The sequence below is a fragment of the Mustela putorius genome, unplaced genomic scaffold, assembly GCF_011764305.1.
Source record: "Mustela putorius furo isolate JIRA1106 unplaced genomic scaffold, ASM1176430v1.1 tig00003853_pilon_pilon_pilon, whole genome shotgun sequence".
NCBI lineage: Eukaryota > Metazoa > Chordata > Mammalia > Carnivora > Mustelidae > Mustela > Mustela putorius.
In genome coordinates, this window is record NW_025422005.1 from 33,451,124 (window position 1) to 33,475,063 (window position 23,940).

General features: G+C 51.1%; 3 protein-coding genes and 1 long non-coding RNA gene across 8 annotated transcripts in view; 2 read left to right on the top strand and 2 right to left on the bottom strand.

The window, feature by feature from the left end:
* Positions 1-28: 28 nt before the first annotated feature.
* Positions 29-10,284, bottom strand: ELOVL1 (ELOVL fatty acid elongase 1). 3 transcript variants are annotated; one of them, XM_004740585.2, is made up of 8 exons: positions 10,260-10,284; positions 2,078-2,137; positions 1,716-1,906; positions 1,510-1,590; positions 1,326-1,382; positions 1,136-1,241; positions 912-1,048; positions 29-750 (listed from the first exon to the last, which is right to left on the bottom strand). In XM_004740585.2, exons 2-8 carry the CDS (start codon positions 2,121-2,123, stop codon positions 529-531), a joined length of 840 nt encoding a protein of 279 aa, XP_004740642.1. In that variant the 5' UTR covers positions 2,124-2,137; positions 10,260-10,284; the 3' UTR covers positions 29-528. The 3 variants fall into 3 exon arrangements, with proteins under 3 accessions (XP_004740642.1, XP_004740646.1, XP_004740643.1); XM_004740589.3 differs by lacking the exon at positions 10,260-10,284 and adding an exon at positions 4,624-4,763; XM_004740586.3 differs by lacking the exon at positions 10,260-10,284 and adding an exon at positions 2,675-2,885.
* Positions 4,832-9,520, top strand: LOC123387326. Its single transcript, XR_006601735.1, has 3 exons — positions 4,832-5,501; positions 8,114-8,339; positions 8,908-9,520. It is a non-coding gene; the product is annotated as an uncharacterized LOC123387326 (long non-coding RNA).
* A 5,278-nt stretch (positions 10,285-15,562) lies between the features above and the next one.
* MED8 (mediator complex subunit 8) lies at positions 15,563-20,946 on the bottom strand. 2 transcript variants are annotated; one of them, XM_045064356.1, is made up of 8 exons: positions 20,888-20,946; positions 19,247-19,365; positions 18,402-18,546; positions 17,738-17,878; positions 17,456-17,537; positions 16,834-17,082; positions 15,882-15,942; positions 15,563-15,807 (listed from the first exon to the last, which is right to left on the bottom strand). In XM_045064356.1, the coding sequence occupies exons 1-8, from the start codon at positions 20,891-20,893 to the stop codon at positions 15,804-15,806; spliced, it is 807 nt and encodes a 268-aa protein (XP_044920291.1). In that variant the 5' UTR covers positions 20,894-20,946; the 3' UTR covers positions 15,563-15,803. The 2 variants fall into 2 exon arrangements, with proteins under 2 accessions (XP_044920291.1, XP_004740637.1); XM_004740580.2 differs by having other exon boundaries at positions 15,563-15,942.
* Positions 20,947-21,007: 61 nt separating this feature from the next.
* The window catches only part of SZT2 (SZT2 subunit of KICSTOR complex), a 52,648-nt gene continuing 49,715 nt past the window's right edge, over positions 21,008-23,940 (top strand). For both annotated transcript variants that reach the window (XR_006601734.1, XM_013044798.2), the window contains exon 1: positions 21,008-21,124. Coding sequence is in view for 1 of the 2 variants with exons in the window: in XM_013044798.2 (XP_012900252.2) it covers positions 21,098-21,124 (27 nt within the window). In the remaining variant the exon portion in view is untranslated. The remainder of the gene's footprint in view (positions 21,125-23,940) is intronic.

Sequence of the window (23,940 nt, forward strand, 5' to 3'; positions counted from 1 at the left end):
CCATTCCCACATGTACACACACAGCCTCGATGGTTTCCTCTGTCACTTTTAATGAAGACCTAAGCGAGTGAGCACAATCCCCCCAGCCACCCTGACCTTTGGCCAAGAAGCTTCTGCTTCAGTGTGGGGGAGAGAAGGAGGGATCATGGGTGCACAGTGACAGATTATTGCTGACCTCTTCAGTGTGAGGAAAAAGGCCACAAGACCCTGGTGGGGGCCAGTCCTGAGTGCTCCTCTCCCAAGTTTAAGGCAGGGAGGGGGAAATGTGTCCAGCCCTTTTGGCCCCCCAGCTCTGGAGTAGCAGAGGGCAATGAGGCCATGTCCTTGGTGCCGGCCGGGAGAAGTGGGTGAGGAACGGAAGCCATGGTCCCTGTGTACCAGCTGTGGTGAGGGGAGGGCCTGTCCCCTGCTCTGTCCTGACCACGTAAGCCCTGGTCACAGGTCACTGGTGTAGGTGGGGAGAAGTCAGATGCTGCCCAAGGTGCAGTCCTGAGGCACTTAGGTGGGCACCTAGCTAGGCCACACTTCTCAGTTGGCCTTGACTTTGGTGGTACCTGGAGCTCCATTCTGCTGAAGCACACGGGGCAGCCGCTTGCCTTTGGTGTAGGAGTGATACCAGAAATTGGAGAAGAGCACGAAGAAGATGGTGCCATACATCCAGATGAGGTGGATGATGATGGGGTACTGGTAGTTGCAGCTGGGCATGAAGTAGTACTGGGAGATGTGCAGTGAGACCAGGACGAACTGGATCTGGAACGGAGATGGGCAAGGGTGAGAGGGAACAGCAAGAGGTGGTGTAGACCGACTGGATGTTGAACGCAGAGGCATGCGGTAAGAGGTGAGGCCAGCTGGATAAAGGGAGGATCCAGGCCAGGGAGGTGGGAGGTATGGCTACGGGCCAGGCCCCTCACCAGCTGGATGGCTGTCATATGCTTTTTCCACCACAGGTAAGGCTGCGCCACAGGGCCGAGGGCAGACAACCCGTAGTACAGGTACATGATGACATGCACAGAGGAGTTGATCATGGCGTGGAAAGAGCCCATTCCTCCTGTCGGTACAATGAATAGGGTCAGGAGAGTTGAACTGCTGGTCCTTAATGCCTATCCCTCTTCCCCCAGTGGCCTTTACCACTCACCCGGGGCAACTTGTACCCCCCACCACCAGCTCCAGGGAAGCACTGAGTGGTGGAAGACATGTAGGAAGGTCACCTGTCCATCTTTTTTCCGGAGAATGAAGATCACCTGAGAAGAGTAGGGATATGGGTTTCCGAGCCAGGGCCTCTCCTTTCTCCCCCCAGGGTCCCCGTATCTCTTATAACCACTCACCGTGTCCATCAGCTCGATGAACTTGGAGAAGAGGAAGAGCCAGGCCACTCGAACCATCTGCAAGAAGTCAGGCAGACTTAGGACACCCATGCTATTCCAGAAACTTCCCTGAGACAAGGGCATGGCCAAACTGCTATCCCCAGAGTGCTTCTATGCTAGCTCCCCACCCTTGACCCCCACTTACCCTTAGTGCCTCCGGGCTATTGGAATAGTCCACAGGATCGCACCGCCATGTGTAGGTACTCAACCAGCCAGACATCAAGAACTAGGGAGGGGAGTGGATTAGGCCACCAGAGATCCATCCACCCAGCCCAACCCCTCCTGCTATCTAGCTGAAGAAACGGATCTGAGCCTGGCAGGAATTAAAACCTAGGCACCCCAGAGGCCTACCTCATAGACAATGTAGAGGGAGAGAGCCACCAGTGAGAAGTTATAGACAATCATGAAGCCCCGGAGCTGGAAGGGCTTCCGATTGGCCATGATGCGAGGCCCAAGTGAAAGAACGAAGTACACGTAGGTCAGGAGGATAGAGGTCATCAGCAGGGGGGACCCCATCAAAGGGTAGCCCTGGATCCGAGGATCTGTGGATAAGGGTCAAGGAGTCACAAAGAGTCACAGGGTCCAAAGGGTCCCCACCAGGTGTACAGGCATGGGGTCAGGTCACAGAGAGTCAAGGGGTTTGTAGGGAGTCTCCAGCAGGAGACAGCCCTAGGTTCAGGGATCCTGAAGCAGGAGGGAGGACAGCGTCTTACCTGCATTCTTCATTATCTCCTGGTACAAGTTCACAACCGCCTCCATCCTGGCTAAGGATTCTGGGGAGGTATGGGGGGTGTGGGTCAGGGCCGACTGTGCCCCCATCCCACCCCTGACCCACACACAGCTCACAGACCAGGTGGGACAGCTCCCGACACCTCTTTGCAGAAAGGACAGAAGAGTGAGAGGAAGGAGCTGCGAGGCGCTGGGGGTAGGAGACACACCGCTTTCACACGGCTTCCCGCACACCCTGCCTGCCTGCTGGGAAGGGCTGTACTGCCCTCCTCTCCGCACCTCAGTAGCCTCCCTCACTCCCTGCTCCACCGCCGAGATTCTTACCACCGGGCCTCACCTTCCCTCTTCCTCCACAGGAGGACTCTCCATTTCTGGTCTCTTTCTGGAGAATCTTACCTCTCCACTCCAGAATGACCGCCTCTCCTTCCCTGCCAGTCTCCCCCTCTCCAGCCTCGAGAGGGTCCTCCCCCCCTCCCCAGGGATCCTCCCGTTCAACCGCTCCTCAGGATGCTCCTCTCCCGAGGGGGGATTCCCCCCATCCCTGCCCCTTCCTCCTCTCCCCTGCCCTCCCGGGCTCTCACCCCAGCGACTCTCTCCGCTCCCCGCTGCCCTCTTCTCTGGCACTCCCCTTCAGCCCTTCCTCTCCGGAGCCCGGCTCTTTGAGACTCCTGCCCTGGCGGCTCCACCTGTCTAACTAGCTCTGGGAGCGCCCCGCCCTCCACCCGCCCCCGCTGCACTAGGCATGGGGTGGAGGGTGGGTCCAGGCCACAGGTCAGGGCCTGGAGGAGCAGGACCCACCAGGATTGAGAAAGCCAAGAGTAAAGCATGGGACTCACCATCCACCCACCCTGGATGGCCAGATGAGCGAAGGATCTAGCTTTGTTTTGAGCCAGAAACCTCACAGGGCTCCAGCCAATCCCTAGCCGTGGCCCCAAGAGGACTGCTGAAAACCTACACCCAGCATCCTCTCCTAAACTAGCCATAAATTCTCAGTCTGTCCTGCTTCAGAATGGGTACGAGCACCCTTCTCTCCCTGGGAGGGGCAGAGAGGCCAGTGGCATGTGAGGAGGTGGGGGAGTGGGGGAGGTCTCAGGAATCTTCCCCTCCCTTAGGGAGGGTCCTAATGAGTTAGGCCCTCTCCCCCTCAGAATCTGAAGGAATGTCGGGGGAGGGCACCCTGGGACACAAAAGCCTGGGGCCAGACCCAGGAGAGCCTGGGATGCCAAGGCTGTCCCAGAGGGGCAAGGCATTCCCCAGCCAGTGAGGGAAGCAGATGCCCACCAGGTTCCCTCTTTCCAGAGAAAAAGCCATGCACAGGCACTAAGCGAAGAATGGCCACCTTCTGACACCTCCAGCGAGGCCATCCACGTGCCCCTCACACACTGAACTGGGCACACATCCCACAGGAGCTCCTGCAGCCACAATAGGGACCCACAACTGCCCCCAACATGGTCAGGCCCCAAGTCCTCCCTCTCACGCAGCTCTCCCCAGCACCAACGACAGGCTGACCCAGGGCTGACACGCCTATGTACACGCAGGGCCCACACACCTCCTACTGGCATTAGCCGCCCACCTCTGACACACCACCCAAACAGCCTCCACGGACTTTGACATGCAGAGCTTCTGATACTCAGACCCACTCCTAACTCCATTCATACTCACAACACACCCAAAACACTCACCCCGCCACCTTCTCTGGTCCTGCTAGTATTACCATGTGCAAATACTCACGCTCGCACCCCCGGGGCCCACACGCAGCTTTACTCACAGGTACGTTGAGTCACAGATAAATGTGGTCACAGACATAAACTCAGACACCCCACTTAGAGATGAATAAACATAAAATCCCCCTCACCACACTCAGACACACCGGCCTTCGGTCATGCACACAGATCACTTTCACGGACCACAATGACCATTCATTCATTCACAGGCAGACCTCGCTGGCTGCCTCTTCTGTGGCGCGGCCCACCTGACGGAGGCCTGCGCTCACACACACAGTTCCTCCCTGACCCAGGGGAGCCTGCCAGCTGGTTATCTCTCCCGCTCTCTCTCCACCACCACCTCGAGTTCACCCCCTCACAAACACTCATGCGCCCTGGAGGTCAGGAGTGGCTCCAGGCTCTGGAAAGGACCTCTCCCCTGGCTTGAGGAGCGCTGGGTGTGTCCCTGGTAGGGGAACTCAGGCGGGTGCTTCCTTCCTTTAAGATGGATGGAAGGGAAAGGGAGACAGGCAAAGGAGGGGGAGGGGAAGGGAGGAGAGAAGAACTGGGAGCCAAGGAGAGGGAGGGGAAGAGGCGGAGAGGGACTAGAGCAGGAGGTGGTGGAAGATGGCCTAGGTTTAAACAAATGGGGGCCGGGATCGGAGGGAGGGTACCGGCCAGGCCCGGCCCCAGAGAGCTAGGACCTCCCACCCACGGTCCCCGGGAACAGCCTCGCCCACAGGCTGGGCAGGGCAGGGCAGGGCAGGGCTAAGCGGGCAGGGTGCCCGGGCACGTGGACAGCCCGCCCGTGGAAGGTCCAGACTCACCAGTGGGGGGCCAGGCGGGCAGCAGTGAAGGGCTCGGAGGGAGCAGGGCCAGAGAGAAGTCCCCAGGGCCAGCCTGCCTGCCACTTCCTCATCTGCTGGGCCGACTTTCTGTCACCAGAGGGGGACGGGGCGGGCCGGGCGGGGGGCGCCTGCTGATTGGCCCCGACTCCGCTCGGCCCGAGGGGCGGGCGCAGGGGCGGGCCGCCAGATTCCGGGGCAGGAAGCAAGCCCAGCCCGGGCTCCCCACGCCTTCCTCTGCTTCGCGCTGCCCGCCTCCAGCGGCTCTCCCTGGGCCGACCCCGGCCCACCAGAATTGCACCTGGCTGCTTCCTGACACTCGGTCTCATTCTGGGACCTCCGGTGACGGTCCACCAACGCGACCGACACATCTTCAGCTTGTGGCAGGCCCACCCTGGGGACCCGGAGGAAAGTTCCAGCCTTTTCCTACTGTGCTTTCTCCCCAGGGGTTGGTGGGAGGGTTGGGCCGGAGGTAGCACGTGTGTGCGAGGGTCTGACCTGGAGTGGCAGGGAGGTCTCAGCCGGAGGGAGCAGCTGGGCAAGGAAGCCTTCTCCACTGGCCCATAAACTTGGCTGAGCCCTAGCATTAGGAACTAAGAGGACTTTGCAGTGGGAGAATACAAGTGGCCCGGGGCAGGAACAGTGAATCATTGGCTAAACTGGCCTTGAAGGTACTGAAAGGAAATAAAGGGAAGGGAGGCCAACTGTGGCCGAATGTAGTAGGGCTTGAAGGCCAACCCGGCCAGTTTGGTTTTATTCTGGAAGCAGAGAAGACAGAAACAGTGAAGATTTGTGAGGAGCCTGCCATCAGGCTTGCACGATCAAATACTGATTGAATGCCTACCATGGGCAAGACTGTGGTAAGTGCTAGGGACACACGGGTGAAGGGGGCAGGTGCTGCTGTCGCAGCACAGGGTTTAGGGCTGGCTGAGTCACGTCACTCTGATGGCAGGGGCCGTGGGCTGATTGAGGCCGACCAGGTGAGAGCTAACAGGCTGACCTAAGCTTTGGAAACTGATGGGATGGGCGTGGCAGACACTGGAGATGTCTCCGAGACAGGGGGATTGACTCTGTGCGGAGCTGTCCATCTGGCTTCTTGCATTCCCCGTCTAGCTCCACAGTGTACACACCCACTCCACTCAACAGGGTAAGGACTAAGTTGGAACAGAATGAACTCTGCAGCTCCAGCAGCTCCCAAATGGTTCTTGGCATCAAGTGGCTGGATGCCTTCTTGTCAGATCGGTGTAAATGTGGACAGAAGGAGAATTCAGAAGAGAGGGTGGTCTGGGAGAAACAATATGCTGGTAAATGGTGGGATGTAACTATGCAGGAGTTCAGTCTTCAAGGTAAGAGGTCAGAGCCACACTAGAGCCATGATCCAGCCCGAGAACAGCTACCCTTGAAAGGAAACTGCGGGAGAATTCAAAAGGCTCAAATTTCTTCGAGTTAGAACACTAAGGCTTCCCTGAGCTGGCCCCTGGCCTCCCATTCTACCTGTGTTATTCTCCTGTGCTACATTTTACCTGTTCCCCAAGGATGTCCACATCTTGCACACACTCCCACCCTTCCAAGCCTTAGTCCCTTGGCTCGATACAGGGTACACACAGCTCCCCACCCCAGCTCTGGTGATCCTACAAGAATGCAATTATCTGCCACCTCCCCCTCTCTAAGTTCCTCTCAGCCAGAGGCATGTGTTAGTTGTCTCCATATCTCTTGTACCTGGCCCACTGGCTGGCTCATCTGATGCTTCGTGATGTTTGTGGAGTGAATATGAGAATAAATGAGACTGTGAGAAAGCCCAGAGAGGTCATGGGACCCAGAGTCAGGCGGGGAGGAAGCTGAGAATTCAGGCTTTCTGATTCCCTGGGGGTCGCAGTCTCCCTTGAGTCAATAAATATTTGTTGAAAGCCTAATGTGTCCCAGGTATAATCTGGTGGCTTTGGGGTCAGCCCTGACTCCACAGGCCTGAGTTTAAGTATTCCAGCGTGTACCTGCGTGTCCTTCTGCAAGTTGCCAAACCTTTATAAGATGGGAACAGCAGAGCCTCCCTCATCATCGGGCAGAGTGAAGGAGCCAACCCCCGTGCGATGCTCAACATTTCAGACAGGACAGGAACCAACCAATATGTCAAGAACATACCACTACCGACAACCAGTAGGTCAGTCTTGCGTGTGGACTCATGAGGACTGGTTCGGCAGATACTTCCTAAGCGCCTGCTGTGTGCACACACTGCTCTTAGATCTCTACTGAGCAGTTCTGGATTCAGTATCCAGCTAGAGACAAATGAGAGACGAACCAAGCAGACGACCAGAGAGGATGTACAGTGCCAGAGGTCAAGTGTAGTCAAGGCAGGGAACTTCAGCTACCCATTTATTGGGCCCCAGTGGTCAGTGAGCACAGCAAGCCCCCAGCCCACGTTGACCACATGAATGAACAGGCACCAAGACTCACTTCGCTCAGTTTCTGTCCCAGTCCTGGGAGAACTCATCTCTGATAGAGATCACTTGGCCCCATGTCCTACCAAATGGCATCTCTATAGCCCTGGGTTTTCCTGCAAAGCACTCACTATCTAGAGGAGGAAACAGATATCGAGGAGACCACTAGTAGTTAGCATGTGGTGAGTGTTCCCACAGAGATAAACACAGAGGCTTATGGAAGTACCGAGGAGGAGGGTCCCCCTGCCCCAGGGTGGGAGTGAATTCTTGAAGGCTTCACAAAAGGACACCACAATGAACGCTGAAGGGCACTTTCTAGAAAGCAGCGAAATGCATTCCAGGCAGAAGGAAGGATGTGTGTGAAGGCACAAAAGCAAGAGATGTGGCAGGCTGGGGGAACTTTAGGGAGTTCAGTGTGGCTCCAGCTCAGAGGGCAGAGAGGTCAGGGTAGGAAACATGGGCAGGAACCAGTTGCTACAGAGCCCTGAAGGCCACGGTGGGAAGTGTGCATTTTGTTCTGTTTATGGTTTTCAGCCCTGGCTGCACACGATCACCTAGGCAGCTTTTAAAATATCAGCGTCTGGCTCTTGCCTTCAGACTGATTCTAAAGGCTGTTTTTAACGGGAAGAGGCCCAATCATGTTTATGTGCAGTGTAGAAGGAGACCATGGGAGCCAGCATGCACATGGAGGGATTAGCCTTTGGCTAAGGAGAGCACCTCACAGACTGACATGTATGGAAAAGAAGAGTCAGTTTGTCAGGGGACTGGGGGAGAAGGAGGTCGTTTGGGGCCTGCAGAGAAGCTGGGTGGAAGGGGCAGGCTGATAAAATGGGGAAACCGACGGGGTCCAGGAACTCACAGGCTTGATAAGGATGAAAGCCAGGTCCTGGGGAGGGGGGGTGCAGGGGAAGTCTTTGCCAACCCAATGACTAAAATTCCCCCTCCTTCATGGAAGCTTCCTAACTAACTGGAAGTGAGGTGACTCCCCTTAGGGGTCCCACCCTGTGTGACTCACTGCTCACTCACTGCTCTCTCAGGGGCCCTTCTCCATCCTCATTCCCCAGAAGATAAGCCACTGATGTACCTTGAGCAAGGGTTCAGTCTGAAAACCACCATCCATATGAACGCAAACAACTCCATTCCCGTGATTATCTGAGGCTTTATACGTTTCAGCAGAAAAATTAAAAGGAACTGGGATTAAAGAAGCAGGAATGGCAATGAGGAATAATGAGGAAAAAGGCATGCCTGTGTGTCTATGAGCAGGTAGGTGACGCGTGAAGGGGACACAGCATGGGAGCCGCAGGGAGTCAGCTAAAAGGGATAGGAACTGAGGGTCTAGGCTAACAGCCCCCAGGAGTGGCAGAGAGAGATGGAAGTAGTCTCCTGGGGGCTGCATCAGGCTCCTCCCTTCCCCAACTTTCTACACAGTTGCCATGCAGAGGAGTTGGGGGCTGACTCTGTGAGGACAGGGGAGTGAAGAGAGGGTGAAGGGGATGTCAGTTAATCATTCTGCATATCCCTGGGTCTTGGCCAGCTAGCTAGTGTCCTCTGCCTAAGGCTGAGCCCTCTGCTGAAGGAACCGCAGCTGGAAAGACCTCCAGCTGGCAGAAGGGAGAGACAGCGTGCGAACACTCATCACGTCTGGCCGTGGGTAACATGCAGTGTTCACTGAATGGAACTAAAGAAACTTGGGTGGGGGGAAGAGGGTTGTGACAGATCTGGAAGATGCGTTGAGAAGAGCCAAAGGGGAAAGAGAAAGCGTAGCTTATTATTCAATACTTTGTCCGGCAAGAGTGGGGCCCTAAGAGCTCCTTTCCCTATGTTCTTACAGTCCAGTCCTATAACTACTATTACTGCACTTCATGGATGAAGAACTGAATGAGAAAGGGTGATGGATTTTTCTCAAGGTCACATGGCAAGCAAGGCAGAAGCAATGCAGGTGTTCCAGGCTGAGGAAAAACTGGCAAAAAGGGACGGAAGGAGGAAAGCACAGCACACGTGATTCTGCTACACGTGACTCTGCTTGGCCAAACCATCCGCTGAATAAGAGACCTTTATATGTAAGAAGGTGAAAAAGTTGGTTGGTCCCAAATTATTAAGTGGTTTGAATAAAAGAATAAGTTTTGTTTGTATCGGGGCATCCCAAAGAATTTTTAAGAAAGGGATTTGTGTGATCCCCATTGTTCTTCAGAAAGGCAAACATGGGGACAATATGTCACCAGGAGGAAAGGAGAGGGAGGGGAGCCAGCTGGGAGACCAGCCACAGTGCACAGGTGTGACGCGCAGGTGTACACACACACACACACGCACACACACACACACACACACAGCTGTGACACATGGAAGGCCTGAGAGCATGGAGCAGAGAGAGGAAACAGAACTGACAGGAAGGTGGTTGTGCTGGGTAACTCAGGTGGAGCAGAGTGGAAGAAATGCACGCATTGGGGGACATCTGCAGTGTGCAGAATGATGCCACATGCCACAGGCAATCCTGAACACAGTTCTGTAAGTTTGGAAGAAGAGATAGGGCTCGAGGGAAAAAAAAAAAAAAACAAAACCCGAGGATTTCCCGAAATCACATAATGTGGGCCATGAGAGCTCACTTTCCCAGCTCCTTGCTTTCATTTCCTTTAAAATTCCTGCCCCCCTCCACTGGCCGGTTTCCCCCAATCCGAGCTCCTAGGAAGCTAGAATCCAAGCCAGAACAATCAGAGTTCCTGCACGAGGTGTGCCCTACTGCTGCAGAGTACAGAAATACAGAAACAGAGCACCTCGGACCCCCCAGCCCCTGAGCCCACCTGCAGCCAGTGACCCTTCAGCCCCCCACCCGAGTAATCTAAACACAATTGGGTCCCCCTTTCTTTGTTTTTGGCTAGGCTAGTTTGATTGCAATGTGCTACAATCAAAGCAGTCTAATATATCAGGATGCAATAAAAAATAAAATTGCTCAGGAGAGAGTAGGGGAAAAGAACAGTAGTTAGCATCTGAGTGCTGACTATACTTCCAGGGCTTTTTATGCCCTTCTGAGAAGTTTGGACTTTATCCTATAGAAAATTAATGAGCTACTTAAAGGTTTCACTTTAATTTTAAATATGTTCAGTTGAAGGTACCCTTCTGCCGTCTGGGCTATAATGCCATTTCACAAAGAGAGAAACTGAGGTTCTTGGAAGGGAGGTAACTCACCTCAGGCCACACAGTGGATGTGTCCAGATCAGGTATAACTGAAGAACGGTCGGGTGTAAAAGACCCGACAGGAGTAGGTGACACTGGCAGGATGAGTTACTAATTAGATGAACAAGGGAGCTGGGAGCAGGAAAAAGAGAGGGCAGACAGTCCAAGTAGAGGGCAGAGCCTCTGTCAGCATTGGTGGTGTGACACAGCACCTGACTCCCAGTCCTGACTCCAGCTGAGAGTACTTATGGCTTAGCGGCAAGGACAGCGGAGCAGCTGGGACACAGCAAGGCCTACAGGACTGGTGGGAGTGTGAAGAGAGGCAAGCATAGGCTCTGGTCGGTGATACCCGGGGAATCCCAACAGCAGCCCATGAAGACCTGCACCCAGACCTATTAAGTGTGGACAAATGAGGAGGGAGCTCATCACAACTGCAGAGAGGGCTATGCGTGGTGCAGGGCCCCCTTTAGGGAGAGAACTGTAGGCAGACTGGAACTGAGCCTTCAGCTGGTTGGGACAGGAGATACAGTTTAGGAGGGAGGACAAAAAACACTTCAGGTGAGGGAGCTTGTCATTTGGTCTCAAAGCAAAATGACATGATTTAAGAGACCGAACTGGGCTTTAATGGAAGAGCATGGGTGTCAACTAAGAGGGAGAAAAAAAATTCACAAAACTAGATTCGAAAATGACTTATTACACCAGGTAAACCAATGTGAAAATGCTCTGCATTGGGGGCTGGAGAGACACCGTGGGGGATGAGATGTGCGCCAAGGATCTCTCTGGAGGCCGAGTCCTGAGGCTGAGCATTACGTCAGCATAGACAAGCTACAGAGGGAGGAAGAGGTGATCTTCTCAGAAAGGGACTGATTGATCACTGGCTTAAGCAACAATTACGGACAGCAGAGTTCTAGATGCTGCCCCAAGGATAGCGAATATTTATCAAGCTTTCATTGTAAAGCACTATTCTGAGTACTTCATTATGTATTAATCTCTTTAAACATCACGATATAGCAACCCTATGATATAGCCACTAATACCATCATCCCCAGGAATGAGGAAACAGGCACAGAGTAAATGAGCTTTACCAAGCCACACAGCTAGTAAGTGGCACAGCTAGGATTTGAACCTAGGCAGTCTGAACATGCTCATTTAACCAAAATGCTAGCTCCCCCAAGTCAACTAAATCACACTACTACTGCTAATAGTAGCAGCTAGCATTTACGGTGTTTATGATGGGCCCGATGCTGTAGGACACCAGACACAAAGATCATCGAGCTCCCAGGCAGATGAACTGCAATTCAAACCCTGACAGTTCAGGGTGCTTGAACTTGGGGGACAATAAAGAACATAAAAAAAGAGGTAACTGACCTTACTTAAGAGTGGCACTGAGTTGTGCCTGCACTGGGTTGTTGAATAAGAGACCTTTATATGTAAGAAGGTGAAAAAGTTGGTTGGTCCCAAATTATTAAGTGGTTTGAATAAAAGAATAAGTTTTGTTTGTATCGGGGCATCCCAAAGAATGTTGTTTCAGAGGACTGGCTTGTGGGCTGAATTTTGAAAAACGACTAGGTATTCATCAGACAGAATGATGGAGCTAATGTTACTTGCAGAGGGAATGGTGGGACTAAAGGAACGGAGGCTAGAAAGTTTGTTCCTTTCAGGAAACTTCAAGCAGCTTGTATGGCTCAGGAGCAGAATGGGCAGCAGGACAATAGAGAAACTAAGTCAGGAGAAGTCAGGGGGCCAGATCACACAGAATCTTACTTGCCTTTCCAGGAAATGTGAGAGGTTTTCAATCTTTTTCAATGAAGTAAATGTAATGGCAGAAAAGACAGAAAGAAATATCCCACAGGAAATCTGGTGGCTTACTCTGAACTCCTTCAGATTAGTAGGAACTCCCTGAAGTCTATTTTCTCCATATAATGTATACGTGATAATTTTGTGTTCTCTGTTTAAATTACTTACCCTCAAGAAAATGAGTGTTCCGGGGTGATTTGATCCTAGGACTTTCAGCATGCCTGGCACACCAACCTGCCAGGTGCGTGGACTCCAGTTTGAGAAACGAGGAGGGAACTATCAAAAGGATTTTAATCAGAGAAGCAATGTGATCTGATCAGCTGTTTAGAAAGACCTGGCAGCCACAGCAAAGATGGGTCGGGAGTGAGAGACAGGGAGCCTGAACAACACTTTCAGGGAAAGAGGCCCAGGGCCTTAAATGCAGGGCAGGATGGACAGTTATCAGGGAGCAAGAACAGATAGGATTTGGCCCCTGACTGGGTCATGAAGGGCTGGGACAGAGAGGGAAGGGTTTAGGATGGCTTCCACCGACATGGATAGGTCACACCCAGGAAACTACGGAAAAAAAAATCAGGTTCAAAGGGAAGGATGACTGGACTTGAACATTCAGAATCTGAGGAACCTATGGATCCTAGGGGCAGAGAGCTCTGAGCTGAAAATAAAAGCGGTAGTCACAGAGACAGCAGGCAGATGGACAGAAGGCCAAAAGCTGCAGAAATGGAATGGTCAGAGACACAGGGGCCAAGTGGGGAGAAAGAGATGAGAAGGAAGTGGTCAGTTCTAGGAAATGCCATGGAGATCAAGTAAAATGGACCCTGAAAAAATTCTGGATTAAGCCAGTAGGTCAACGTACATCCCTTAGTGATTTCTCTGGACAGTAATTAGGAGTTGACCCAGGGTGGGCGTTTGGAAAGGTTCAGCCTCCCGTCCTGCCTGGTGCTGGGATCAGCTCACACGGCTCCTATGTCCACAGGGCACAGAGAATACATTGTCTGTAAGGAGGATTATTCTGTACAAGAAGCTCAGACAAAGGGAGAGGTTGTTCCCAGCTGCCTGGGGGAGGTGAGAATGGGGTGGGAAAGGGGACCAGCCTTGCACTAGGGCATTCCTGCAGAGTTCAGCTTCCTCCCCAATAGCAGGACAGGAGGTGGGCAATCAACACCTCCAGCTCGGTCCTCAAGCCAGAACCCATTACAGAGCTGGAAGGAGCACTCAGCTACAATCGATTGATTTGGGCTGTTTCACAAGAAAGCACAAGGTTAAGTAAAGTTGGCTGGGTAGGGCAGCAGTAGACCTCAGAAGGGGTAGAGAACGGGGTGACTGGGGTAATGAGTAAAAGGGAGGGTCAACAATGACAGAATTCTAGCCACAGAGCAGAGCTGGGGACAGAGTGGTCCTAGGCAGTGGCTTTCATGCAGAAATGCATTAAGCTTCTGCCTTCAGTGGGATGAACTGTGTACTGTAGAAAGCTCTCATGGTTTCACAGGGCTGCTTTCTCCACCCTAGGCACAATCCCGATTAGATGGCCTAATCTCCTCCTCCAGGCGCCCCAAGATTAGGAGAAAGCACAGTACCCAGGCAAAACCGAGTAGTCAGAAACAGGAATACCACCAAAGAGGAGCAAGAGAGCCATCTTTTACAAATCCTAAATCTGAGCAAGTAAGCACACCACTTCATCTTCTTCAAAGAGGGCGCCATATATATTCACTCCTGAGGGAATGGAGGAAATGCGTGTGAGGGGAGGGAGATACTTTCCACTGGGGCATTTACTGGGCTGTATAGGTCCCAAAGTTGGTGATGCTACACAGGTGTATGTACTCCAGAGGATGCAGGGGTGTGAGGGGGTTGGAAATAACGTGTTTCCAGAGTGAAGAATATAGGGATGTGAGTGCCTCCAGAGTATGGCTTGTTTGCATAACGGCCCAAGATGTAAGTGAGGTCCTGCTCATGCTTCTGTTGGGGCAGGAGGATACTTCCACCCTAGGAGGACAAGGAACCCATTTCAAATATTATGGTGGGAATGAAGGTACTATTGGTCCGAGACAACAAAGAAACTTGGGGTTGGTGCCTCTCAATAGAAGGGAATCTTCTGGTAGAATTAAGGACAGCAGTCCCCAAAAGCTGCTTCAGGGGTTTCAAAGATGAACTTTATCCAGTATTGACAGTTAGCTTTGACACTTCCAGTGGCGGGGGTGGGGGTAAGAACCTAAGGAACACTTGAGCAGGCAGGCAGAGCAATAAGGCAGTATTGCTGAAGTGGGGGAAAGGTCTGGCATGGCCTCACAGCTGAAAACAGGAGGCCCCCATGCTGCTGTATGCTATGACCACTGAACTCTGCGGATCCCATCTCGTCTTGATGGGGCAGGAAGGGATGACATCAGGGACCACTTTCCCAGTCCTTTGCTGCCACAGCCTGGCAGAATTCTGCCCGGCACAAAACAAATGCCAATGCCCCGCTGTGTGACGGGAGAGAACAGAAGACAGGCAGCGGGCAGGTATGAGCAGGCCCTCCTCATACCGCTCAGGATTTTCAGATCAAAGCTAATTGAAGCTAAGAAAACATTTTACAGAGAACAAATGAGAACTGCCTTGCAGCGACTCTGGAAGTCTCTGTCACTGGGTCTCTGATCCCTACGTAGCTCTCTCATAAATCGCTGTCTGCTAACCCTGACACGGTGGCCTCCAGTTTAAATAACTTCATTCAGAGAAACCCTTCCGTCCCCTCCTGACTCAGGCCCCACCCCAGCGCCCGCAAAGGCACACTGAGAAAGGCAGCTTAGCAGCAGATCCAACTCATGCCGCTCTTCAGCTTGATGCAAAGCAGGCAAAGGTCCTGGGTGGCTGTCCCCACCCACCAGCAATCTGGCTCTTAGCTGAGTTTCAGAGGACTGGAGGAAAGCCATCCTGGCTGGAGTCCAGGCACCACACACTTTTATGAGGACAACTAAAACCTGAAGAAAGATAGTGCGAAGTGGAATTCCCCTCTCCCTCTAAAATAAGGAAAATGAGTCCAGGAAGAAGGGGCTTCTTCATGTGCAAAGAAAATCCCTTTCTCACACAGTCCTACCTGGTAGAGCCCGATCTTGGGAAGCCCCCACCCAGAGGACCTGTCAACATCTTCTTTCCTCTGTATGGGATGAGGTAAAGGGTAGGCAACTTTGTGACTATTGCCTGGGTAAGAGCTGAACTAGCTTCTTAAAGGAGAGGAGGAGGAGAGCAGACCCACACTTCACCCGAGCCGCAGGTGGACCATTTGACCCAGCCCAGAAGCTTCGCCGCCCACAGCCTGGAGAGATGGCCAGGATGGAACCTGGGCAGGGGGGATAGCCGAGCCGGCATGCCCCTAAGGACTCACAGAGGCTACGACAGTTTCTGGCCACACAAAGTAAGCACAGGCTTTCAAACAGAACGAGGCAGCCCGTGACCCTGAGTCCGTCAGCTCACCACTGAGGTGAAGTAGTGTCAGATCCCACTAAGTTCTGGATCCAGGACTGAGGAGGGCAGCGGGGAGAAGTGGCTGTAGAAACTATCATTTATTGAATACCCGTCATTTCACAGACTGTACTAAGTATTTTACATTCATTTCTCTTTTTAATCTTTACAACATCCCTATGAGGTAGGTATCATTGCCATTTACAAACAAGAAAACAGGCTGAGAAAAATTAAGTCACTTGCCCAAGGTCACTCAGCTAGCCAGTGGTGGAGCTGGGATCTGTCTGGTGCTGAAAGCCCATGTTCTCTTCGTTGTACCCATCTAGTTCAGCTGAGGGAAGAAGGCAATTTCACCGCCAGCTCTGCAAGGGGCACCGGGGAGTGGAGGTTGCCGGCCACACTCACCGCTGGTAGGGATGCATTGAAGCTGACTTGATGTTGGTTTTTATTCCACTTGGCATTTTCCCTAAAAGAAACATGAAGAAAGACACTTGTAGCATGGTGAGACTTTCATGATATACCGGAGCGATGGTCTCCCGGGTTCCCTTCCCTTCTGCCACCCCTCCGCTCTATTGTCTCAGAACCTATGTGGCCTCTGACCCTGGGTAGTAAAGATCAGAGGTATGGGGCTTAAACAGCCCTCTCCCTGAAGGTGTCTGGGAGGAGAGGGCTGGTAGCAGGAGGGGTTGAAACACACCCGTCATTCTCCTACTCAGCTACTCCCAGAAGAGACAGCTAGTCCCCATTTAATGCCACAGGTTAAAAAAAAAAAAAAATATATATATATATATATATATATTTATTTATATTAAAAAATTTATATATATATATCTTTTCTCTTATTATAATTGCTCCTTTTCCCAGAAAGCTTTGAAAAAAAAATTAATAACTCTTTTAGCCACGTACATCTGAACTCATTCAGACTGTTCTCGTAACTATTAACAGTAAGCAGGAGAGACAGGATACAGAGAAGAATACATGGAGCTTGCCTGTTTGTCACTTCCCAGTGCACCTACTGAATGGTCCTAAGACTGTTGGTCTCTCTAAGAAAAGACCCTGACAGCACACCTAGTATCCAGAGTAAAAGGGACAGAACATAGCTGAGGCAGCTTCTAAGACAGGTGTGGGGGGGGAGGCACAGTTTCTGTTGCTTGAAGTTCTTCCTTTCTCTGGAAAGGACTCTTGCTGCTACAGACTGTCAAGGAGATTTTTACTTCTGAAAAATTGTTTTATGGGTCATGGTCCACGAAGAAAAGGAGAAAATCTACAGCTCTGGGATGCTGGGGGCTCGGACAATGCAGCTTATTCCTGTTTCCATTCTCAAGGTCTGCTACCATGTCATTCCCTGCCCCCTCACCTGTTTGACCTGCTTGAGCCATCTGTACGCCACTGAGCAGCGGCTGCTGCTGGCTTGGAGCTCCTGCCATCTGCACCTGCTGCAGTCCTGAGGCTCCGGCAAGGATGGTCCCAGCTCCAGGCTGGCCTGGCTGGCCAGGACCACTGCTGCCTGAAGGTCTCCAGTTAGACAGCCCCTTCCCAAAGGCCACAGCAGCTACTAAAGCATTGGTGTCTGCAGGGTTAAAGGTCTGCTTGTTTGGCCGGAGACCTGAAGAAAAAGGTGAAGTGAGGAGGCTGAGGTATGCCTCTGACCCTGGACTGAAGCTAGCGGCAGGAAGATCAGGCTGAGCCCCAGGGCTCGGAGCACCAGAGTTCAGTAGCATCCACACTCACCAGCAGCCCAGAAGGAGAGCCCCCAAAGACTCCCACAACTATCTCAGAATTCCCTCCTCTCATTTTGCCCATTTCTGCCACCTGCTCTGGGGCTAGCCCTAAGTACACACGCCAAACAGAATGGACGTGTCCCTTTCCGAAGCAGTTGGGTCTCCTGTCCTCCCTCCACCACCACCGAAACCACCACTCCTATTCCAGCGAGTCCCTCACTCTTTTCCTTCTCCATTTCGCCACCCATCCCTCCGTACCTCCACTCTCCGATTCCCGTTCCTCTTTGCTGATTTTCTCCAGAAGGTTTGAGCACATTTTATTTAAGCTCTGGATCTGCTTCTGTAACACACACACGTTTGTGCAGAGATCAGGGATATCAAGACATGAGTGTGGTGAAGTTTCTTCCCTGTGCTCTTCTTCCAGGGGCAACTTATGGGTAACCAGCTGTGCATCCCCAACAGACACAGATGCTAATGCCTAGCTTCTTGTGATGGGACTTGGGGTATGGGGCGGGGGATGAGGGGGGAAGGCTGTCCAACCTGAGCTGCATCAGCACCAATGCGGGCCGCATCTGTGGTTAACTGCTTTTCTTGTTCTTCGACCTCAGGGTCGGGCTTGGTTCTCAGATGGTCAGGGACCACCTCATGGCTGAAAACAGGCACTCGTCCTTCAGTCTGCCGCTGTAACACAGATTTTATTGATCCTCCTATGCAAACCAAGTAGACTCAGTCTAGCATGATATATACAGTTCCTTCCATAGGCAAATGATACATTCTCAGGGAAAACACCACCTGACACTTATGATGTCTAGCTTCCAGGGACACTACTGCCCTTACTCTCTGCTTCCTTTCTGTCTCCATACTTCTCTTTCTACCAGACCTAGGGGCAAGTTTCTCTTTGCTACATTTTAACGTAATACCCAAACGGACAAACTCATAAAAGGACATAGTTTTTGCTCAAGGTAGGTGTTGGAGGAGAAAGGTCTTTGCCTTAGTGACACAGGCCTCAGGTTTATTTGGCACTATTTGGGAGTGGCTCCCCAACTCCAGAAGTAAGAAAAGCAAGGTCTCCAAAATGCAGCCCTTGCTTTCTACCAGCACACACTATGCCTTCAGAACTTCTAAAATAACCCAGCAACAATTGTGCTCTAAGTCCTCATCTAAGAATTTAATTTTCCATGTCGTACCCTTCTCCTTCTCTTACCATAAGATCTTCATCGCGGTCTGGGGACAACACCAGAGGGATGATGACCTGGTTACGGAACAGTGGTGTCTTTTCATGCTTCAAGACCTTGTTCAAAGTGTTCAGCTGTCCGGAGAGCAAAGCAAAGCTGTCCAGGACAGAGGGCCTGGTGGTAATAAGAAGGTGTCAGAATGTTCTCAGTAAAGTAGCACTGAAGCGGTCCTTCAGACTAGGAATACCCAGGCTCACCCCAGAAAGGCTCCTAGCACTTCACCTGGACTGGGCAGGAATCAGACTGGCTCCCAGGGATTGTGGGGTTAGGAAAGAGGGACACACTTTAAGTTTCTGACACAGGTGGAAAATTAAGGCAGTTCATTCTCTGAATGGGATGAGGACCAGTGGCAAAATAAGAACCACGGCTATACCTGTCACTAAACATTCAGAAACTGGGTGAAGATCTCCTTTCAGGCCTAAAAATAGGATCCACACTTCCAGAGTAGGCTGGACCTAAAAGACTCAGCAATATCTCTCATAAGAGATCCAGGATGAACACTGGATTCTTACTGTAGCAGGAGGACCCACTGAGGGAATACATCCTCCCAGAGAAGTCAAAGGGTGAGAATCGAAAGCTAGAAAGAACTTTGGTTGGGAAACTGGACATTTCTCTACTTCCTTGCCATGGTGGCCCTAAGACAAACTTCACTTGTTAAATGTTGGGAAACCCAGCTCTTTCCAAATCGAAAGATGTTTGCCTAGTTCTAAGTTATGACATCACTGGAGATGTCCTATCCACCAGGAGACGTGCCCCCCCTCACCGAACACACACACCCATGGAGCCCTCCTCAGCTTGCCCTGGCAACCCTTACCAGGTCAGCCGGTCATACTCGTTCTCCAACTTGTAAATGAAACTCCCCAGTGAGTTCTTCAGATCAGCAACTTGACTCAGCAGTGCATCTAATGATGCCTCAAGCTGCTTCTCCTCCCTCTGCACCAATAGGAACATACAGAGGAAGGCTGAAAACCCAGGATGACAGTATGCAAAACTAGTCAAGTAACACAGGATCTCCCTGGCGCAGGAGAGCCAGACTGTTTTCTATCTTTGGTATTTGGGTTACAGAGAGCATCAACCCTTAGACCTTTCAATCCATTCCCCTGACCTCAATTCCTCCTTTCTCTCATCATCTCCTAATTCATGTCTGGCTTTTCTCTGCATTGGAAACACTCTGTACTCACTCACTGAGACATTTTCACAAGACCTAATGCCTAGTGTTTATTATCTTTTGTGCATGTCTGCAGCATATGTATTTCAGCTTCTTCTGTACTAGAACCTGCCTCGTGAGCCTGGCAGTTCTTGCCAATAACAATCTCCAGGAAAACCTACCCACATATCAAGGCTTCCCTGAATACCACGCTTGTACCACCACTGCTCCCCACTCTCTCCCACTCTTCCTTTGGCCTTAGCATTTGATGTTTTCAAACTTCTTCTTGCCGAATTAATCGACACTCGTTTTATCTCTGTGCCAGTATTCCTGTGTCCCTTTCACAAGTTTAGTCAACTTATAAACATTTACTGACAAAGAACCAGGTGCAAGAAAGTAAGTGGCAAGTGACAAACAAAACAAAACAAAATAAAGGCACACGCTCCTAAGCACCAGAGAAACAATTTTAAATGCTGGGGTGTCTGCAAGCATTTCCTTTCCATCTGCTGTCTCCAGTTTTACTTCATTTCTTCATCCTTAACAACTAACGGGCTCAGGCTGGGAAGAATGATGCAAAATCGTCTTGCAAACTCACCAATGTGTATGACAGGAGCCTCGATCCTGGGTTCCACCCACAGCCTCAGATTATAATTAGCTCAGCTTTCTGCCACCCCACCCTGCAATTCCTTCACCGCCCCCCACCCACCCCAATCCCAGCTTCTCTCCAATTCCAGTTCCCTTGTTATGTCTGCATCCGACAGCGTCCATTCAACAGTCTAGGCAGGGGCCTGAGCCAACCCGCTACTTTCTTGAGCCGTCTTCCTTGAACTGCATTTCTTTCTCTTTTTTTTTTTTTAATCACAAGTAGAAGGAGAGGCAGGCAGAGAGAGAGATAGAGGGAAGCAGGCTCCCTGCTGAGCTGAGAGCCCGATGCGGGACTCGATGCCAGGACCCTGAGATCATGACCTGAGCCGAAGGCAGCGGCTTAACCCACTGAGCCACCCAGGCGCCCCTTTGGACTGCATTTCAACCTTCCCAGGTTACAGCAGCCTGATCCCTTCGTGCACCCCAGCAAGTCCGCGAGGTCTCCTTCCTCGCAACTCGGCCAGTCTCCTGCTAGATGGGCCCCACCCCCACCTCTGCAGTCGGCCGCGCCTCCCCATCCCGCGGGCCCATACCCGTCAGCTCTGGACTCTGCCCTCTCCTGCCAGCCCCAACTCCTCACTCTCCTCGGCCAGCCCACTCTCAGTCCAGTTGCCTGAAGCTAGCTAACTAGCTAGCGGTCAACAGTCCCAAAACCGTGCTCACCTGCATCGCGGCGGCAGCGGCGGCGGCAGCGACTTCCCCTTCCGGTTTTCAAGTCAGCGAGCCACTCTGAGAAAGCTCCGTCCCCCAATCAGAAAGCTCAGAGCTCGGCCCTCCCACTTACTTCCGGCTTCTGCGAGGCTCCTGTAGCCGGGTCAGGGGTCACCAGTGGAGCATCTTCTCTGGCCCGGGCCGGCGCGGGAGGGCTGTGTGATGGCCTCGGAGCGCCCGGAGCCGGAGGTGAGGGGCGGGCGGGCGCAACGCTGGGCGCTGGGCCCCGAGCCCCGAGAGGGAGGGTCCGGCAGCCCGGCGCGGCGGCGGCCTCCTCCTGGCCGGGGGGCGGCCGGGCCGAGTTGCCTGGGCAGAGATGGGCCCAGCCCGGAAGGCCCGACAATTGAACCTCCTCCCCGGGACCCGCAGTTTTCTCCGTGGGGGAAGGGGGGGGGGTGCTAGAGCAAAAACCCGTCGCTTTTTGTTTATTAAAATTTCAGATACGTCGCCGACTCTAGAGCTCTCGAATTTTTCAGTTTTAATAATGATAGTAGCAAAACCTGTGGTTTGATTTTCTGCTGCAGTTTCCATGGGCAACACGGCAATAGACCTACTTTGCTGGTTTATGCATTTCCCCAAACATTGGAATGCCATGAACAGCATGAATTAATTTAGTTGTGGCGCTTGTGGACTTAGGGAGCAGCTTTGGTTTCGTGAAAAAAACATTTGACTCGGAGTGATACCTCATCCCGATACTGGCTCTGCTCTTTAGCTATCTGTGCAACTTTGGGCAAGTCTTGACTATCCGGATCCTGTTTCCTTCTTCATAGAATACCTGTTTTATGGTGTGTTGTGAGGACCTTATGTATTAAAACAGAAAATGTATATGAGGCATCCATCGGGTGCTAATGCAAGGAACTTCTAGCCACACGATGTTATTCAAACTTGTAGGAGGAAGGGAAGGTGGCAATATCCTTTCTCACTTACAGATAAGGAAACTGAAAAATGAAGGAGGTTAAGTACCTTACCCAAGGGCTACTCGGCGGGGGAGTGGCAGAGTTTTGAAGTTAAAAGATCTGAGCATAAAACCTATTAGATTTGGAAAGAACAACATCACTAGAAGAGGTGCCCAGTGTTCTAAGAGTACATGAGTAGGTGGGAAGGGCGAAGGATGTGTTTAATGACATAAATAGTAGTCATGTAGCGAATGCTTACTGCATGCCAGGCACCAGCCTCTGCACTTCACCAATACCAATTAATGCTCTCATCCCTAGACACTTTCATCATCTCCATCTTTCGGTTGGGGAATTTGAAGCACACAGCTCACCAGAGTCACATGGTTATTATACAGTTAGTAAGTAGTAGAGCCAGGACTCTCAATCAGGTGGCCTGGCTCCAGATCTTACGTTTTTAACCATCGTGATTATAGTATAATAATACTGTAGCCACAGGATGGTAAATCTCCAGTTTGTTGGGATTTGATGTGTTGAGACCAGAGTTTAAGTAGGAAACCTTGTGCTGTATAAAAGAATCAGATGGGGCGCCTGGGTGGCTCAGTGAGTTGAGCTCTTGGTTTCAGCCTGGGTCATGATCTTGGGGTCATGAGATCGAGTCCCACCTTGGGAAGGGAGTCTGCTTGAAATCTCTCCTCCCCCTTCCCTTTCACCCCTCAAATAAATAAATAAATCTTCAGGAAAAAAATAAAAGAATCAGATATGTTCCACAGGGAATGGTGGAATAGCCCATGCGTTGGAATACCAATATTGAGAAAGACGGAAAGAATTTGAAGTACATCTTAAGGATTAAGATGAGAGGAAATGGGGGGATGTTGTAGGGAAATACAACACACTTTTTTGGCAGATATGTAAAATGGCATTGTCCAGGGCATCTGGGTGGCTCTGTCGGTTAAGCATCTGGCATCTGATTTCGGTGCATGTCCTGATGTCAGGGTCATGAGATCAGCCCCAGGTCATGCTCCACATTCAGTGGGGAGTCTGCTTGAGATTCTTTCTCTCCCTCTCTACCCCCCCATAAATAAATAATTCTTCAAAAAAAAAAAATAAAATAGCACTGCCCAGTAGAAATCTAATGGAAGCCATTTATGTAAATTTTTTAGTAGCCATGTTTAAAAGGATAAGAAAACAAATGAAATCAATTCTAGTAATGTGTTTTATTTAACTTTACATTTGCAAAATATTACCATTTCATTGTGTGATAAATATTAAAAATTATGAGATATTTATCATTCTTTTTTTTAAACAACACAAATAAGATTTTTTATTTGTCACCATTAAATATCTGAATTATAAACAGATTTTTTTTTAAGATTTTATTTATTTATTTGACATACAGAGATCACAAGTAGACAGAGAGGCAGGCAGAGAGAGAGAGGAGGAAGCAGGTTCTCCACTAAGCAGAGAGCCTGATGCGGGGCTCGACCCTAGGACCCCAAGATCATGACCCGAGCCGAAGGCAGAGGCTTTAACCCACTGAGCCATCCAGGCGCCCCTATAAACAGATTCTTGGACTGGTGGCTCATATCCATCCCCTCGTTCAGCTTTAGTACTGGTCTCATTCCCCGTAGCTTTTCCAGAACTACTACCTGCACCATGAATCTCCATGAGCTTTCCCAGTTCAAACTTGGGCTTCTTCAGCATTTTTACTTTTCTAACCAAGACATCATAGAGTGGATAAATAGACTGACAAGCTTTTTCTGTATCTTTTCCAGTGCTGTCTGGAATCAGTTTATTGACCACTTCTTTCAAGTCATTTGTCTGAATCACTCAGGTCACAGTCTCCATCATCTTTTTCTGAATTTGGCGGACCTGTTGGTACTGAGCATAAGAGGTCTTCCGAATCTGATTATTGCATTTTTTTAGTAAAACTGACACGAAATGGACAAAACAAATAACCATCAGTAGTCTTTTTTTTTTTTTTAAGATTTTATTTATTCGACAGACAGCGATCACAAGTAGGCAGAGAAGTAGGCAGAGAGAGAGGAGGATGCAGGCTCCCTGCCAAGCAGAGAGCCCAATGCGGGGCTCGATCCCAGGACCCTGGGACCA